At 35.7% G+C, this 18,597-nt stretch overlaps 1 protein-coding gene across 2 annotated transcripts in view; it reads right to left on the minus strand.

Annotated features, from left to right (window-relative positions):
- TAF2 (TATA-box binding protein associated factor 2) overlaps window positions 1-18,597 on the minus strand; it is a 105,154-nt gene that overhangs the window by 9,269 nt on the left and 77,288 nt on the right. The window contains exons 22-26 of one of the 2 annotated variants that reach the window (XM_025394723.1): window positions 17,779-17,888; window positions 8,236-8,465; window positions 6,421-6,576; window positions 5,835-5,940; window positions 2,483-2,605 (exon numbers count right to left, since the gene is read on the minus strand). In XM_025394723.1, coding sequence (XP_025250508.1) covers window positions 2,483-2,605; window positions 5,835-5,940; window positions 6,421-6,576; window positions 8,236-8,465; window positions 17,779-17,888 — 725 coding nt within the window. The remainder of the gene's footprint in view (window positions 1-2,482; window positions 2,606-5,834; window positions 5,941-6,420; window positions 6,577-8,235; window positions 8,466-17,778; window positions 17,889-18,597) is intronic. The other variant, XM_025394724.1, reaches the window with a different exon arrangement.

Raw genomic sequence — 18,597 nt, forward strand, 5'->3', positions numbered from 1 at the left:
CCGCAACTCTCAACTCCAAGAAAGGGCAACTCTCAACCCCAAGAAAGGCGGCTGCCATGGTAAGAGATCTTCAGCTCCTGCTGGGAGGCAGGAAGAGAAGAAATTCCTTTTTCACTGTCATTTTGACTTGACTTGGGTTAGGCTAAAGTTGTGCTTCCCATATGTCAAAAGTTGGAGCTCTGAGTGAATCTTCTCACAGAAACGTCGATACACACAAGGGCTAGGTTTGATATTTGTATTCCTGATGTATGGTAGGAGTTGTAAGGTTTTTGTCCAGCTATTTTGGGAAAGTTACTTAACAAATACAACAATGTTGCCAGGCCTGGTGGCTCATGCCTGTGATCCTAGCACTTTGGGAGGCTGAGGCTGGTGATCACTTGAGGCCAGTGGTTTGAGACTAGCCTAGCCAATATAGTGAAATCCTGTCTGTACTAAAAAAAAAAAAAAAAAAAAAAAATTAGCCGGGTGTGGTGATGCACGCCTGTAATCCCAGCTACTCAGGAAGCAGAGGCATGAGAATCACTTGAACCCAGGAGGCAGAGGTTGCAGTGAGCCAAGATCACATCACTGCATTCCAGCCTAGGTGATAGAGCAAGATTGTCTCAAAAAAAAAAAAAAAAAAAGAAAGAAAAGAAAAAACTACAGAAAAACTGCATTCAAAATTCTAAAATAAATATATTTACAAATAAACCTTCAAAACACTGTTTTTGTAAAATGAAGGTTTTCTAAATTCTTATAATATCACTGTTGAATTTTAAGACTTGCTCAGTGGCCTCAGAGTACTGAATAGCAAAAGCACATTTAAAGGAAATTATAGTCACATTAAAGAATATATTCAAAGTTATGATTACTAGATCAGTCCATCTAACTGGTATACATTTTTGCCTCATGCCAAGAAAGGACCCTACACTAACAGCAGCCAAAATTAAAATGTTAATGCATTCCTATTCCCCACCATTAGGGCTGTGTTTCTTTTGTCTTCCCATATGATGTCATGAGAACTAAAAGCCTATAAATAAAGACCTGAAAAAAAGTGAAAATGTATTTTTAAAAGCAATAAGGAACAATGATAAAAAAGGCACACTGGTGGGCACAAAAAAAGTGTTCAGATTTGCTTCTACATAGGTTAATGTGCCACACTGCTAAGAAAAACCAAACGTATTCTGACTCTTTTTGGAACAGAAATTGATTAGACTCTTGGAAATTCAGAGAGAATTTTTTCTTTTAAAGGTAAGCAGAAGCATCCTCCTCAAACTGTGTCAAGGAGTTTGAAATTCTCTAAGCTTTATAATGTTTAAAAATGTAGAAAATTCTTTACATCTAGTACAATTTCAATAAGCATAATGATAATAAAGCAAAATTACACCAAAACCAAAACCAAAACCAAAAGAATACAAAAATTCTGGAAGGGCCAAGAAATATCAAAATTCACTCATTAAAGTAAGGGCTAAAGTCCCCAGCTGATTTCCTTCTGAAACATATTTTGGGTGAATCTATTCCAATAAATGCACAGAACACACAAAGAACGGTAAGTAATCAACAGTCTGGGGGGTCTCAACATCAAAACAGTTTAACGTGCTGCTTTTGCTTGAAGTCCCCTATTAATAACAGTTGATTCATAAGTTCCTCAAAGCAATAAACAGCACTCTTTAAAATATTAGATAAAAACATAATTTATATAACCAAAATCCATCAACTGGAATATAATCAGAAGTTCACAGACTGTAAAGTCTGTCTACTTCTGGAAAAACTATTCTTTAAAAATGATTTTGTTTATGTATCTTGTTTTTTCACTCCCTGTTCCTTCAGATTTTGAGGACTGAATCTTTGTTTCACGGTAGTTCATCTGCATCAAATGTTTGCACTTCATTTGGATTATAATCCTTTCTTTGTAAGTGATGAAACAGAATAAGCAGAAAACAATGTAACAAACACATCTGAATTAAATTACATTTCACAAACTTAAGCCCAATTACTGTGAAATGATATAAGGGAATATAGCATCAAGTCTTCATGAATGAATCACCAATTATATGAGTGGGGGATAAGTGGTTGATTTTTTATTTCATGCCTTTATATCTTTTTTATAAAGGTACAAATTAAACGGTTTCTATTGAAGTTGACATTTGTCATAATATTCTTAGAAAAAGCATGGCAAAGAAAGAGCAAAATGTTCATAATAATTAAATGGCATTATCTTTTAAATTATCTTTAAATGGCATATGGGGGATTTTTTTTTTCTCACTTAATTTTCTGTTATTTCCAAGTTTTCTATAATAGGAATACATGACTTTTGAAAAAGAAAAGTCTATTTTAAAATAGTCTTTAAAGTTAGATAATATAAGCTCAATGTATTACAAAAAAAGCCAAATCCTAAGATCTGTAATTTTAAAGGGTTTTTTAAAGTTGATGAAGTAACTCTATTACATTTATAGGTTTGTTCTTCAACAAAATAATATTAATTCTGATTAATTATTTTTACCTGTTCCCTTCCGTGCAAGTTCCAAACTCCACTGGGGTTTTGTGGTGGGTGTGCTGTCACAGCCTGTTGAGTGCTGGGGTATTAAAGCAGATCGGGAGCTAGCTGGCCGATACTTCGAGAGCCCTAAAATGCCAAACGAGAAAAAAAGAGGGATTTATTTCTTTGTTTCCCAAAAGAAAAAAAAGGCTGACAGGTTTTTATAAACTAGCCTTAAAGACAGAAACAGTTCATCCACAGTAAAATTCTAACAGTTGAAAGAATACTAGCTGGGTAGGGTGGCTCACACCTTTAATGGCAATGCTTTGGGAGGCTGAGGAGGGAGGATCGCTTGAGGCCAGGAGTTCAAGACCAGCCTAGCCATCACAGTGAGACCACATCTCTACTACAGAAAATAAATAAATAAATAAAATCAGCCAGGTATGGTGGCATGTACCTGTGGTCCTAGTTACTTGGGAGGCTGAGGTGGGAGGATGTATTGAGCCCAGGAGTTCGAGGTTGGAGTGAGCTATGATCATGTCACTGTAATCTAGCCTGGGCCACAGAGTGCGACTCTGTGTCTTTAGAAGAAAAAAAAAAACTATTTTAAAACTACTAAAAATCTCATTTAATTTAATCCTTTGTCATGGTTCCTGTAAGCTTAAGTCTGAGTAGAATAAGCATTCAAGAGAGGCAATAAGCTTGAATGACTTACTGAACATATAAATTAAACCCTGTATTCTGGGGCAGGAACCATTTCATATTTTTTATTATTTATGTGGAACTCTGTATAGAGTAGTTTGCCCAGCCCCCCAAATTTTGGTAACAAATACCATTATAAAATTTACTCAACAAATAGATCCAAGATAGTTTAGGGACTATAGGAGACATTTAAAACAGAAAATGGTCTAATTGCATAATGTGAACAGCACTGTAGTGGAATCTGGAGATTGAGGTTTTGATTCCAAACTTATCAAAAAAATCAGAAATACATTCTGAGTAAGATATTTTATCTCTTTATGTCTTAAATCCTTCACTTGTCACATTCCTTCACTTGTCCTAAGATTTAGCCCTTAGTTGGCCACTACCTGGGTATGTCATCCAGGGCAAGTCACTTAGCATTTCTCTACTTGTCTACTTAAATGGACAGAATAGATAAAATAACTGTTAAGCTTCAACTATAAAACCCAAAGAATTCATGACCTATCAGTCTTCAAATGTATCTTAGATTCATGTCCTACCTGCAGCAAGTTCTCAAATTCTAGTAGCTCATCTTAGATTACTAGATAATGAAAAAATAATTTAGGTCTCATAAATAAAATTAAAACAAAAAGCCAAATAAAAAGCAAAGCAACCAGAGTAATAAAGTCTTTAGCACAAATTAACATGTTAAAAACGAAAGAGAAAAAAAATCTCATTCATATGTAAACATCCTAAAATACAACAACCATGGGCAATGAAAAAGATTTCCAAACAAAAAAATAGAAACATTTCCCAGAAAAAAAGAGACAAACAGTCATACCCATAATAGAAGAAATGCATTAAAAAGTAAACCTGGAAGGGCGCGGTAGCTCACACCTATAATCCCCACAATTCAGGAGGCCAAAGCAGGCGAATCACTTGAGGTCAGGAGTTTGAGTCCAGCCTGGCCAACATGGCAAAAGCCTGTCTCTACTAAAAATACAAAAATTAGCCGGGCATGGTGGTGCGCGCCTGTAGTCCCAGCTACTTGGGAGGCTGAGGCAAGAGAATCACTTGAACCCGGAAGGCAAAGGCTGCAGTCAGCAGAGACGGCACTACTGCACTCTAGCCTGGGCGACACAGTGAGACTCCATCTTAAAAAAAAAAAAACAAAAAAACCCCCAAAAAACAAAAACAGTAAACATGAGTTATTTTACAGTTACTCTAAAAGTTCTGAATTATTACACTGATGACAAGTGCTATGACAGATAATGATCATAAAGAAAATTAATGAATTACAATTTATATACCAATAAGAATTTTAGAAACATAATGCTGAGTAAAAAAAAGCAAGTCATGTTATACCATTTCTTAAAAAATTCAAAAAACAAGTGCAACTAAACATACAGGATCACATACCTATGTGGAACACTATAAAGAAAAGCAACAGAATGAAATTAAGGAAAAAGAAAAAAAAAGAAAATGTGAGATAGTAGTTACTTGTAGTGGAAAGGCAGAACAGGACCAGGGATAAAGCAGATAGGAAACATCCATGCATGATATATTGTGTACATGTTAACTTGGGTGGCACGTACGCAGATATTTGTATGTCGTAACTTTAATCAAAGGCTTTTATTTCTTAAAAATTAGAAAAAGCTTATGATATGAACTGGTATAATCTCTCAAAAAACATGGCAATAAGTATCAAGAGCTATGAAAATCTAAAGACATGTATCTCACAATATAGCTAACATTAATCTTTTCACTAATAATACATTTTGGGGAATTTATCCAAGAAACATAATTTAAGAAAAAGATAAAGTGCAGAATTACCAACAATATATAAAAATGAAAAACAACCTAATGTCTATCAACAAGGAAATGACAAGGTAAATTTTAATATATTGACTCTCTATGTTGTCTTAGGTAGTTTTTTTTGTTTGTTTTTTGTTTTTTTTGAGATGGAGTCTCGCTCTGTTGCGCAGGCTGGAGTGCAGTGGCACGATTTTGGCTCACTGCAACCTCTGCCCCTCCAGGTTTAAGCAATTCTCTGCCTCAGCCTCCGGAGTGGCTGGGATTACAGGTGCGTGCCACCACGCCCGGCTAATTTTTTTGTATTTTTAGTAGAGACGGGGTTTCCTCATCTTGGCCAGGCTGGTCTTGAACTCCTGACCTCCTGATCCACCTGCCTCGGCCTCCCAAAGTGCTGGGATTACAGGCGTGAGCCACCATGCGCGGCCCTTAGGTAGTATTTTCAAAAGAAAACATGATGCTTTTTGAATGACCTATGAAAATGACTGACATAATATTATATGAGATAGGCAGGCAAAAAGAGAAAGTGGTGCTACAAGCAGCATTAACTGCAGTTAAAAAAAATTAATCTAACTATGGTTACATAAAGTCAAGTCTACAACATACACACATAAAAAAGAAATCAGAGCTACTAGAAAGAATCTGAATGATGGATTTTATACAAGCAAATACTTAAAAAAGATCAAAATAAAACAGTCAAAAGAAGCACTTTTTCTATTTGTTATTTTGCTAATTTATGTTACAACCTGATACAATTTAATATTTTAAGCTGGCTAATTTTAAACTTTATATTTGTTCATTTGAAAATAAAGTAACACATATTAAAAAACTGGTATCAATCAATGTCTCCATCTCCTCAATGATTGCAGAATACTAATCTTACCTGGAGTTGACGGCCTTTCAAGCATGTTTAAATGATGGGAAATGAAGGCTTGGCTATCATGAACAGTATCCATATCAATCTCCTCCTCATCTTGAGAACTTGAAAACTAAAACACACACACACATAAAACAGAGGAACAAAAGAACCATTACATCACGTTATGTTTGGATCTTAGCTCTTAGGAAAAGTAGCAGAGAGGCCATAGGATATACCCCCATATAATCTTAAAGTAAAAAGTAGTTTCTTTCTTCAAAGATATTAAGAGAAAGAAAAGATTATGTGGTCCAGCCTCCAATTAGAAATTACTGGAAATGTAATAGCAACTAAAATCTACTCCTATTTTGTGGGAAAAAGTGATGAGTTGTGGTGAAACGTGCACACATAGTTCCTCCCCCAAATAGAGAAGAATTATGCGATAATATAAGTTAAATGCTTGGTTCGAATGTCTCAGAAGGACATTTGAGTTTTATAATGCAGTCTGTCGCATGTGTTCCTGCTAAGGAAAAACCACTGCAAGTATTCAAAAAGATTTACAAGAAGGTGAATATCCTACACTGTTAATACAGGTTTAACCTGTATTTCTTACTCTGATTTTGAGTTTGACTTTACTGCTATCCTCATTCTTCTCCAGTATTTGACCAGGTTCTAGTGGGAACCCCAGTGGTGTATCAGACTTCCTCTTCACTCCCTGCTGATGAGCTGATATATTACATGATGCTTCCTTGGCAAGGTGATCATCTTCCTGCGGCAATATTCAAGATCAAAATTAGATTTCTGAAAACGAGTAGCTCATATTACAGCTGAAAACTAATAGCTATAGCAACCATGCAGATTAGAGCATGCCCAGTGGCTAGAAATTATCAGCAATGGGCTTAAAATAAATGTAATCTTTTCTTGTCTGTTGGTCTTTTTTAGGGGGAGAAGGGAGGTATTTAAGTGAACTTTCAGAGCTTTCCCCAAAGAACATGTCCTTTGATGCATTTTCTCCTCTTAACCTGCAGTGTGAATGTGGATTAATTAACATATATGAGCAAGAATTATAAATATATCCATTTTCACAGGTTGATAAATATGTAGATCTGAAAGAGCTCTTTAATGAGACTTTTTTTTTCTATGTAAGTATTTGTCTTACTTCTTCATAACCCAAACTCTAGGACATATTTTAAATCGACAACAAATAAGTATGATGATACTTCAGAAAATTTAGGTGAGTAAGCAAATTTAACATGAACTATTACTAACTAGCATAGAGAGAATCTGCAATTTAAAGTGTCAAAACACCAGTAGGGAATTGCCAGGCAAGTAATCTGGTCTAAATATTGGTGAAAAATGAAGCTTGAAGTATTGGAGACATTTTGTCATCAATAAAAAAATATTTCAGGAAAAATTCCTTTAAATTACAGTAAAATGATTAATATGTATCTTATAAGTCTTTCTACAAAATGGTAATTTTATAATACAAAGGCAGAAATAAAAGCTTCTCTAAAGGCAAACAAACATATATATATCTCTGTGTGTGTGTGTGTGTGTCTGTGTATATATATATAAAACGTTTTAAAATGTAACACAAAGTCTCCTCCCAAATCAGCAGATTATTAATTTACCTAGTCATTCATTCATTCATTCTTTATTTCATTCAACAAGCATTTGCCAGGCATTTATCATATGTTTAGAACTGTGCTAGGTATTACACAGAGCAACAATTTTAAAAAGACAAGGCCCCTGTTTTCACATGGCTTGCCATTAACACATATGGGACAAGATGGGTTAATATGTAATAGGTTAAATATTCAGCTGCGTGTGGTGGCTCATGCCTGTATTCCTAGCACTTTGGGAGGCCAAGGTGGGTGGATCACCTGAAGTCAGGTGTTTGGGACCAGTCTGGACAACATGGTGAAACTCCGTCTCTTCCAAAAATACAAAAACTTTGCCAGGCATGGTGGCAATCACCCGTAATCCCAGCTACTCAGGAGGCTAAGGCAGGAGAATTGCTTGAACCCAGGAGGCAGAGGTCGCAGTGAGCTGAGATTGAGCCATTGCACTCCAGCCTGGGGAACAAGAATGGAACTCTGTCTCAAAAAAAAAAAAAGGTTAAATATTCATTTCTATCTTTTGCTACTCAGAGAAGAAATTCTATGTTCAAGTATAGAAAAAATCATTAGATTATCACAATAGGAGTAAAGGGACCAGGAGCACATCATTTGTTATGTGCAGTTTTATAGTTGCCAGTAGCATTTTATAATTTGCACAGTGCTAATCAAATGTCAGCCAGCATGTTTTAAAAGGACACAAGAAACTGTGTTAGTGGCTATAAAATTCACTAGTTCACAGGAAACAATTCTCTTCTCTAGATGGCTCTATATAATGAAACTACATCTTCTGTAATACATGTGATTCTTACAGGGTTCTGAAATCCAACTAGCTGTGGGTGACTGCTTGGATTATTTGCAGCTTCTTGGTTGCCGGCTACTGCCTCTGGAATTATGGTAGGATTCAAGACAGCTTTTTTCTCCTTTAGATTAAGAACCAACCCAAGCTCTGGCAAGGGTAAACAGGAAGGTCTACTGAGGCCAAAAAGTGTGAAGTACAAGTCCACAGCACCACACCGTAACCTCCAGTCATGTGAAGTACCTAAAAAGTACGTAATAAAGAATTAAGTCAACATGCACATTGATTCATACATTTTAACTGTCCCAGAACCTGTACAACAAAAGGAACTTTATAACTGGAAAAACCTTTATCACACCTTTCATCTTACAAAATGAATACTAGACATGAACCAAAAATCTAACATTCCAAAAATTGTCTTTTTGTTGTTGTTGTTGTTGAGACAGAGTCTCGCTCTGCCGCCCAGGCTGGAGTGCAGTGGCCGGATCTCAGCTCACTGCAAGCTCCGCCTTCCGGGTTCACGCCATTCTCCTGCCTCAGCCTCCCGAGTAGCTGGGACTACAGGCGCCCGCCACCTCGCCCGGCTAGTTTTTTGTATTTTTAAAGTAGAGACGGGGTTTCACCATGTCAGCCAGGATGGTCTCGATCTCCTGACCTCGTGATCCGCCCGTCTCGGCCTCCCAAAGTGCTGGGATTACAGGCTTGAGCCACCGCGCCCGGCCCCAAAAATCGTATTTTTTGTAGCCTTAAATCTTCCTTTTTATTCTTTCTCCTCAGTAATTATCCCACATTCACTCATTCTCTGTTCATCTTGTCTGATTCTCTTCATTAACAGCCTGTTAGGAAGACAGCCTCCATGAGCCTTTACATTCCCTATCATGGAAACAAATTTTCTGATCTCTAGAACTTACTACTTTCAGGTTTTACATATAGTAAGAAACCATGCAACTACTATTGGACTTATTGAAGAGGAGGAAAATATTTTGCTAAACACCTTTATATTTGTGTTACTGTAGTGAGAACTTATTTCTGATTTTTAAATAACAGAAATAAGCAAACCACAAGCATGACAACGGGCAGTAGACGTGGGCTTGACTAGAAAATAACTGCCTGGGTAGAAGTTCGGTTTCTCCTAGTTCAGACACTAGAGGCAAGTTCTTTCCATTTCTCTGAGTCTCAGTTTTTTCATCTCCAAAATAGGAGTTTTGGTCTCAAGTCATACCTTACCCCATAGCAATGACAGATCACAGCACATTGATACCAGGGTTTTTTCACCTTCCTTTTCTCCCCAGTAGAACACTCCAGTAGATATTGTCATCAAATAGACTGAAAAGATGAAATTTGTCAACTAGGATTACACAACCTCTATGGTTTCTAGTCAGAATTTTAAATGACTTGAAGAGTACAGAATAAGTGAAAAGAAGAAAAGTGGATATTCTTCTTGAGAAGAAAAATAAGCCCGGCCGGGCATGGTGGCTCATGCCTGTAATCCCAGCACCTTGGGAGGCCGAGGTGGGCAGATCGCTTGAGCTCAGAAGTTAAAAACAAGCCTGGGCAACATGGCGAAGCCCTCTCTCTACTAAAAAACACAAAAATTAGCTGGGTGTGGTGGCGCATGACTGTAATCCCAGCTACCTGGGTGGGGGAGGCAGGAGAATCGCTTAAACCCAGGAGGCGGAGGCTGCAGTAAGCCAAGACTGCAACACTGCACTCGAACCTGGGCAACAGAGTGAGACCTTGTCTCAAAAAATAAAGAAAGAAAGGAAGGGAGAGACGGAAGGGAGGAAGGAAGGCCCTATAAATACCTAATTTTTACCAAGAACTGTTGTTTCAAAAGAGTACCACATTTAAAAAGGAGAAACAAAAAGGAAAAAATTTGGATATCATAAATATTAAACTTTGTGGTTGTCAACAACAAATATTAGTATAAGTAAATACATTATCAACTAATAGTAATTCTCATCACATTTACTCTAACAGGTAGCTATTAATTGTATGCAAATCTGCAATAGGAAAAATTGTAAATGCACTTTCATACTAGAGAGTGCATTGTACTAGGCCACTGTGCATGCTATAATGTTGTGAAATAGCTCTCATCATTCCTACTTGAGACATTTTCAGTTTTTCTGTTGTGTGACATATAACACTGGCAGAAGCAAGAGAGAGGCAAGAGCTATAGAGAACCAAGTAATGGAAAAAACATGACACAGTAAAAGCAAGAATTTTACATTGGAAACCCATTTTCTCTTCCTGGAATATGCATCTGTGGACACTTCAACAGCTTGAGGTAGTATTATTTTGTAGGCATTCATTTCTCCTCCTCAAAGCATTTTACATATATAAACGCTCCACAAAGAGGAGGTTATCAGATTCCTGGGGGCTTCTATTAGCAAAGGCTAGACGGTCTCAACCCTCTGAGGGAAGGGAAGAAATGCCAGGAGTAAGCAATCCAGAGCAGCTGTATCTCTCTATCCACGGGTATAACAAGAAAAGGAGTGAATCTTAGCCATTTTATCAGTTAAAAAAAAAAAAAATAGAACAGTTTAGAGTATACTTGCTGTTTGGAAGAAAATTAAACCTTGAAGATCAATATTGCCTAATCATGTGTGTGCAAAAACCAGCCTGAACTTTTATATGCTGTGGAAGATCTCAAAATGAGTCATTCAATTGTGAATTCCTTAACATTTAAAAATATATATGTTAATTTTAAAAGACAAATTGAGTATGTGTATTTTGATGAGCTAGGGCTTTTATTTGGTTTTGGAACATCAGCTTAAGGATGATTAGGCAGCACAGTAAAGGCTGCTAAGTGCACTGAAGCCCTCCAATATGATTTTGGTTACTTTTTATTTCTATGTGGGTTTTTGGTTTTGCTAGACTTCTAATTTGGACAAAGGAATGGACACCACTGTTTTGTTCCTAAGGGAGATTCTTGATAGTGTTTTCTGTCTCCTAAAAATGAACTTACATATTAAAATTGGGGACTACAAGGGAGCTAAAAAATGAATAGCAGTACTTTTGTTAAAATTACAAGAGAGAGCAAAAAATACAGATAAAAGCCAAAATTTCATTGTATTTCAAAATCATGGAATAAAATCTTAAAATGGTTGTCACGTTAGTACGTTAGTATATTTCAATTAAGTTGAGAGACAGAAGGGGAGAAAAACACTTCTAATTAATTGCCTGTTAGCTCTGTGACCTTGGGCAAGTCAGCTGTCTGGGCTATAACTGAGATGATTAGAGTAGTTCACTCAGATGACCTTTAAGACCCCCTCATCAGGTCTAAAATTTGATGATTCCAAGTCAATCAATCCCATTAGAGAGAGGCCCTGAAACAGCCTCTCATTTCTGCCTTCAGTTACAGTATTCTGAAGACCCATCTTTAATCTTCCAGCTACCTCCCCTCTCCCCATCACTTATGGCAACGAATGATCACATACGACAAAATAACAGTCACTAGTCTCTCCTCCCAGGAAAAATGCTTTTCATACTGTCTTCATTAGCAGTTATACTCTGAGACCAACCCTGTTTATCTGAATCAGAACAACAACATTCAAGAAGTAAAAAAACCCAGTATTAATGTTGTCTATTCAAATCAGAAAGTGCCTTGAGACAAACACCACCAAAATAGTAAATCTGATCCTACTAAAAAATCATCTCTTCATTTTCTGAGGTAACTGCTATTAAAATTGATCAACTAGGCCGAGGCGGGAGGTTCACGAGGTCAGGAGATCGAGACCATCCTGGTTAACACAGTGAAACTCAGTCTCTACTAAAAATACAAAAATTAGCTGGACGTGGTGGTGGGTGCCTGTAGTCCCAGCTACTCAGAGGCTGAGGCGTGAGAATGGCGTGGACCCAGGAGGCGGAGCTTGCAGTGAGCCGAGATCACACCACTGCACAACAGCCTGAGTGACAGAGTGAGATTCCGTCTCAAAAACAAACAAACAACTGATCAACTAAAAAAGCTGCTAAGAAGAAAACTCACTTTGAAAGTCACTGTTTTCAGGACACTTCTGAATAAACCCAGCACTCCTTATTGACAACTGAAGCTTAGAAATTTGTACACAGTTAAGCCAGAAATACAATTTCCACTGGGTAATTACTATCCTGACTGTTCTGTCCATCTTACAATAAAAAAAAAAAAAAACAGCAAATTCATTTCTATTTATGTGTGTGTGTATACATATATAATTTCCTAAGCAGATGAATCAAGATGTTTTAATTTTCTTCCACCATTTCCATTCCTAAGAAGGAAGGTATTAGGGAGAGAGAGATGGTGGGACAGAACTTTGAAACCTTCTGATGTTAATATCAAAACTGTTTATTTTCTTACTCTGAAACCTAGCAAATCCTATCAAACCGAACTAGAAGTTGTCCCTCATTCTACCCCCTTGAGTGTAGCTGTAAATTTCCAAACACTAAAAATTATGATGTAAAAAAACAGCATTCAATGACTTGAACAATTCATGTTTTCATGTCATTCTTATAGTAATATGCCAGACACTAAAGGTCAATGTGGAAGCAACAGTTAAAATTTCCTTCATAATGATAAAGAGTCAAAGACACTATCTCCTCAATGAAGATCTGTTTCTTCAGATATAAAAAAAACACTCAATTAGGCAAGACCAGCAAAAGTATTTATGTCTTAAATTAAATATGAAGCACCAATAAAAATCTCCAATTCTTAGGTTTTAATTTTTTAGTGTATTTTAAAATTACTGTCATTTTGGCCTGTAACTCAGTATCTTACTTAAAGCTATAAAAGCAGGATCATGTATGTTCTGAATTTTGATACATATTCCTTTGGAAGAGGAAAATCATTTCTTTGTGTGGAAAAAAGCCACCACACACAGCTAACCAAAGTCAGCCTGGTTCTAACAACACCTGTTCCTCATTGCCCAGAGCATAAAACCTAAACTCCCCAGGCCCTTCACATGTAGATCCTAATCTATCTTTCCAGATAATACTATTTTCTCAACACTCCTTCAGAACATGAGGCTTTTATATATATAATTCTACCACCTCAAAATGTATTTATCCTGCTGGAAAACTCCTTTCCATTCATTAAGAGCTAGCTCAAATACTACCTCTCCATGAACTTAGTATTCCAGACAGGGTTCATGGCTCCTTTCTTTGGGTTCCCCAAATGGCTTGCTCTCTTTAGCAACTATCTCTTCATATTATAATTTATCTGTTCCTATGTCTCTCTTTCCATTATACTTAGTTAATACACAGAAAACGTAGCATAGTGGCAAATAGAAAGTGCTCAAGAAAAAACTAGTGAATTAATATGTGAAACCTTTAAAAACGACTGCCCCTGGCAAATATTTTCAATTAAACATAAACCTATTTATTTAAGAATCTTAAGCAACCATGGACAAAGACCATATAATGTAAAAGATCCTTGTCTTTAAAAATGTTTACTATATTTCTGTGGAGCATTAATTTAAAAGTTGTCATGGGAACTGCAAGGAGCATTTTTGGAAACAACTTGGGAACTGTGAATATGGGCTATATACTGGGTGGGGTTTGATGATCATATTGTGGATATATACAATGACCTTATTCTCAGGAGTATATACTATTGGGAAGAGGATCATGATACCATTTATTTTCAAATGATTCAGAAAAAAACAGGGTATAAATATAATATAAAGAAACAGAAGGAAAGGAGATAAAGTAAATGGTAAAATTTTAACTGGTGAATCAAGCTGAAAGTATATGATTATGCATTATATTATTCTTTAAACTTTTAAGCTTTAAAAATTTTAAAAACAAAATGCTGAAGATAAACATGTATATGAAAAATTAAACTACATACAGAATGGGTTAAGATATCTGACATGTGTATGAGTGAATATACACATATATAGATCGGTATGTGTATATATTTACAAAGCAAAAACTGTTGGAAAGATACTAGAGTACCTCCCAGAATTTAAGGCTAAGTGGAGTTACTACACACCAAGAAACACGCAGAAACCAGGCAGCCCTGAGATCTCAAAAAGTTTAAGTCTGACAGCCTTCCCTCTGGGGTATGGTCACTAAAGTGATTCAGTTACCAAGAGTCCTCAGTTTCTGTACCAGTCTCTCAGCTCCAAATTCCCCTAGAATATTTCTAAAATGAGTACTAGTATTAACTGAATGGCATATAAATTTTTTAAAGTCATGAGTATCATTCTGTCTCACTCTCAAATTGATTTCAATTTTTGAAATCCTGCTTCTGTAAGTCCAACCACAATTTCTCTCTCGTTGAAAAGTTTCTGATTCTTCAGAATAAGAAAACAAACTCTAATTCTTCAAAAGCACATGATAAGATGATCCTTCTGAACAGCCATGATATTCTCTCCTATATATTTTAAATTGGTTCAGTAAATTTTGTAACTAGGTGAAGTCAATATACCTCAAATCCACTTTGTAGAAAGAGAGAAATAAATGAATATAATTACATCTGCATTGTTCACAGTTTTTGTTTCCCAGATAATGCTTATCTCAAGTGACTAGATAGCCCAGAAGCCCCAAAATAAGGAGCAGGCAGGGTTCCACTGGATTTGGGGACCTAGATGATGTTCTAGTTCCTTTTGTTATTGATGAACCCTCACTACCATTTCTTAAAACAATAACCATTAAGAATATAGCAATGTGAAAAATTCTCATGGTAAAATGCTGTTTTAAAACTTTTATTTCAACTATAACTATGTAACACAACACACACACACAATTATTTTTTCCTAAAGGCCAAATATACCCAAATCTTAATAGTGTTGACGTAAAAGAATTATGTAATATTTCCTTTCTTTGTAGTTTTTTCAGATAAACTCTGTAACATGATTATATTACTTTTACCATTAATTATTTTTTAATCAAATAAAAGAAGGATTTCTTAGATCAGATTCATTCATTTATCCCAAAGGTTCAGACTTGGAAAGGAAATGACAATTCTCTCTTGTCCATCTTCACTATCTACTGTCCAGTGTTCTAGAAAAACATTTCTTTAACCCTCCCAATTATTCATGCCACTTCCATTGTTCATACTATTCCATTTATAAATCTGAAAAACTGAGTAATAAACTGTTTATGACTATAGCCTTACTGATCTCACTGGTTTAGATATTGGCAGAGAATTTTAAACCAAAGCAGAACTGTACTACACTGCACACTATCAAAATTAAATACTAAACATCAGCCAGAACTTGTATTCGTATAATCAAACCTTCCAATGAGCTTCAAATGTTTTATAAAAATTGTCTCATTAATCTTGAACACATATTTATTTTGTCCAAAACATCTTCTTTAGAAAATAATAAAAGAATTCTTCATATTTCACTATGCTTTCTTTAAATTTGTAACTTATCATGATCAAGGAATCATGTATTCTGGTTAAGAAGATATTCAATACAGCAGAGTTACTGCCACATATGAACTGTTGAATGAACCTTTGTAAGTTCCTGAACTTACGTGTTAATACCCTGGGTCTAAATAGCACAAATAATAATATCTTTTAAGGTAGCCAAAGGTAGCAAATATAAAACATTATGTAAAAAGCAGTAATTATTCTTTCAGAGATTAAAGAAAACATTAGGAAAAAAATAAGCAATATTTTAGTATAAACTGGTTTTATGTGTAGTTTTCTAAAGACCTTGAGGACAAGGTTCATCCTATTTTCAATTTTATTATATTTCACATAAATATCTACTATGGTGTCTTTACTTGGTGGTATTGCACTATTATTATGAAACCAAAAAACGGAAGTTATACAACCACTTAACATCTCAATATTAGTGAACTAAGTAATAAAATAAAAGAATTAAAATTTGGTATTTAATTGTGAGTCAGTGAAATAGCTACTAATAAGACAGGCAGGACAAGTTATTTTCCAATATTATAAAGAGCAAATAAAGTGACGTACTCAAAACTTTTAAATATTTGGATAGGCCAGGTGTGGTGGCTCACGCCTGTAATCCCAGCATTTCCGGAGGCTGAGGCGGTGGATCACAAGGTCAGGAGTTCGAGAACAGCCTGGCCAACATGGTGAAATCCCGTCTCTACTAAAAATACAGAAATTAGCTGGGCACTGTGGTGGGCGCCTGTAATCCCAGCAACTCGGAAGGCTGAGGCAGGATAATCGCCTGAACTTGGGAGGCAGAGGCTGCAGCGAGCTGAGATCGTGCCATTGCACTCCAGCCTGGGCAACAGAGCAAGACTGTCTCAAAAAAAAAAAAAAAAAAAAAAAAAATTGCATAAATATCCACTGCTCTCCCACTATCTATCTGCAACAACTCTTGCTATCTTTAAGCAAAACACATTTCAACCTAGCTTTTGATTGAATCTTTAAACCAAAACCATTATTACAATTTCAACCTATCACAGACATAAGGCAATTTTTCTTTAAATATACACATTTATAAATCAATAGAAAAGAACCAATAATTCAATTAAATAAAATGGCAAAGAATATGAATAACCTGCAAAAATAGAAATACAAATAGCTCAAATATATGAGAAGCATAACTATCATTATACTAGTATAACATTTTTGAGTATTCAATATGAGCCAGACGCTGTGTTTTACAAATACTAATTTAATTCGATTTGAAGTAGGTATCATTATCACCTACATTTTACAAATGACAACAGTTCAGACAAATCACACAATAAATAAATTCAACCCTTTGCAAAGGGTTCCAGAGCTAGCACTCCTAAGCACTGTTTCTTAGCTCTTGACCTCACTCAAGTAATGTAAATTAAAACTGTGACAAGGTTGGGTGCAGTGGCTCACGCCTGTAATCCCACCACTTTGGAAGGCCAAGGAGGGTGGGTCACCTGAGGTCAGGAGTTTGAGACCAGCCTGGCCAACATAGTAAAACTCTGTCTCTACTAAAAATACAAAAATTAGTCAGGCATAGTGGCGCATGCCTGTAATCCCAGCTACTTAGGAGGGTGAGGCAGAAGAATCACTTGAACCTGGGAGGTGGAGGTTGCAGTGAGCTGAGATTACACCACTGCACTCCAGCCTGGGCGACAGAGACTCTATCTCAAAAAAATAAAAATAAATTAAAAAATAAAAACTGTGATGAGATATCATGATCTCCACAGTACAGAACAATAACAGTAAGTACTTTGAAAAAATACAGTCTGTATGTTATTCTATATGCACTGACTGCCTCTGGAAGGATACACAAAAAATTGGTTACCTCTGGAAAAGGCCACTAAATGGTCAGGGAAAGACGTGAGAAGACATTTTTCACTCCTTTGTAACTTTCTGAAATAATAATAATACTTTGCAGGCTGATATTTATAGCACCTTAACCATTTGACACTTTCATATAAATAAATATTTTTGTTTCCTCAACCACCCTATGGAGCAAAGTGAGTATCCTTAATAAATGTTATCACAGCCACCACTGTGAAGGTGTGATAGTCTTCTTAAAAGAAAAAAAAAAATCTCAACTTTTACCTTTAGTTCTAAATGCTACTGAATTGAAAACCTGTTGTAAAATCAAACTACTCTAATAACAATAATAAAAAAAAATTTAAATCACTGCTCTCTCACCAGAATTCATAAGTTTCCAAAGTTGATCTACCAGGGCTTCATTGCATAAGGGAGACTCCATGTTCTTAGTAAATGGTGGGTTCTTAGTCAACATGTTGAGAATCTTATGCCTGAAAGATTAAAAAAAAAAAAAAATCAAATTTTCGCTGACCATTTACTGACAGATGCTATGAGTAGGAGACACCATAAACACTGAAAAATTATCTGTAGTTTCTCCTTCCTATTTTATCACTTTCTCTCTTAAATCTAGCTTTGCGTTTATTTAGTTTAATTTCCAAAGACACCATGTCACATCCTGAATATTTACTACTTGTTTTTTCACTGAAACACTCTGGGGTTTGGATAAGAGAGTAATTTAAAAAAATTCTGGTGGATTTGGTCTTTCTAAAATCACCTTACTGTGTGATGAGATCTTCTAAAACCTGACTCCACATAATCCTAACCAATCTTTCCCATTCCACTTTCTAAAATGAACATTCCACTCTGCTTAAATATATGTACAATGATTGGTAAGTATAAAAATCTTAACACAGAGCAAAAAAATCTATATATAGACCAATAAGTCTATATTCGAGATAATAAAATGAACATATATGTGATTACTCTAGTATATTTGTAAAACATGGAAATGTGCAGAAGTATTTTAAATATAAAGACTGTAAAAAGTTTTCCTTAAAACAAGCTGAGGTTGAGAAGAGTATCCTAATAGAGGGTAACATTTAAACTCCACAATTGGGAGTTTTTATCTCATATGAGAGGCTACCTGAACATATTATGGAGTTCTCTAAAACATAGGGCAATGCAATGAAAACAAAATTT

This window comes from Theropithecus gelada, chromosome 8, assembly GCF_003255815.1.
Source record: "Theropithecus gelada isolate Dixy chromosome 8, Tgel_1.0, whole genome shotgun sequence".
NCBI lineage: Eukaryota > Metazoa > Chordata > Mammalia > Primates > Cercopithecidae > Theropithecus > Theropithecus gelada.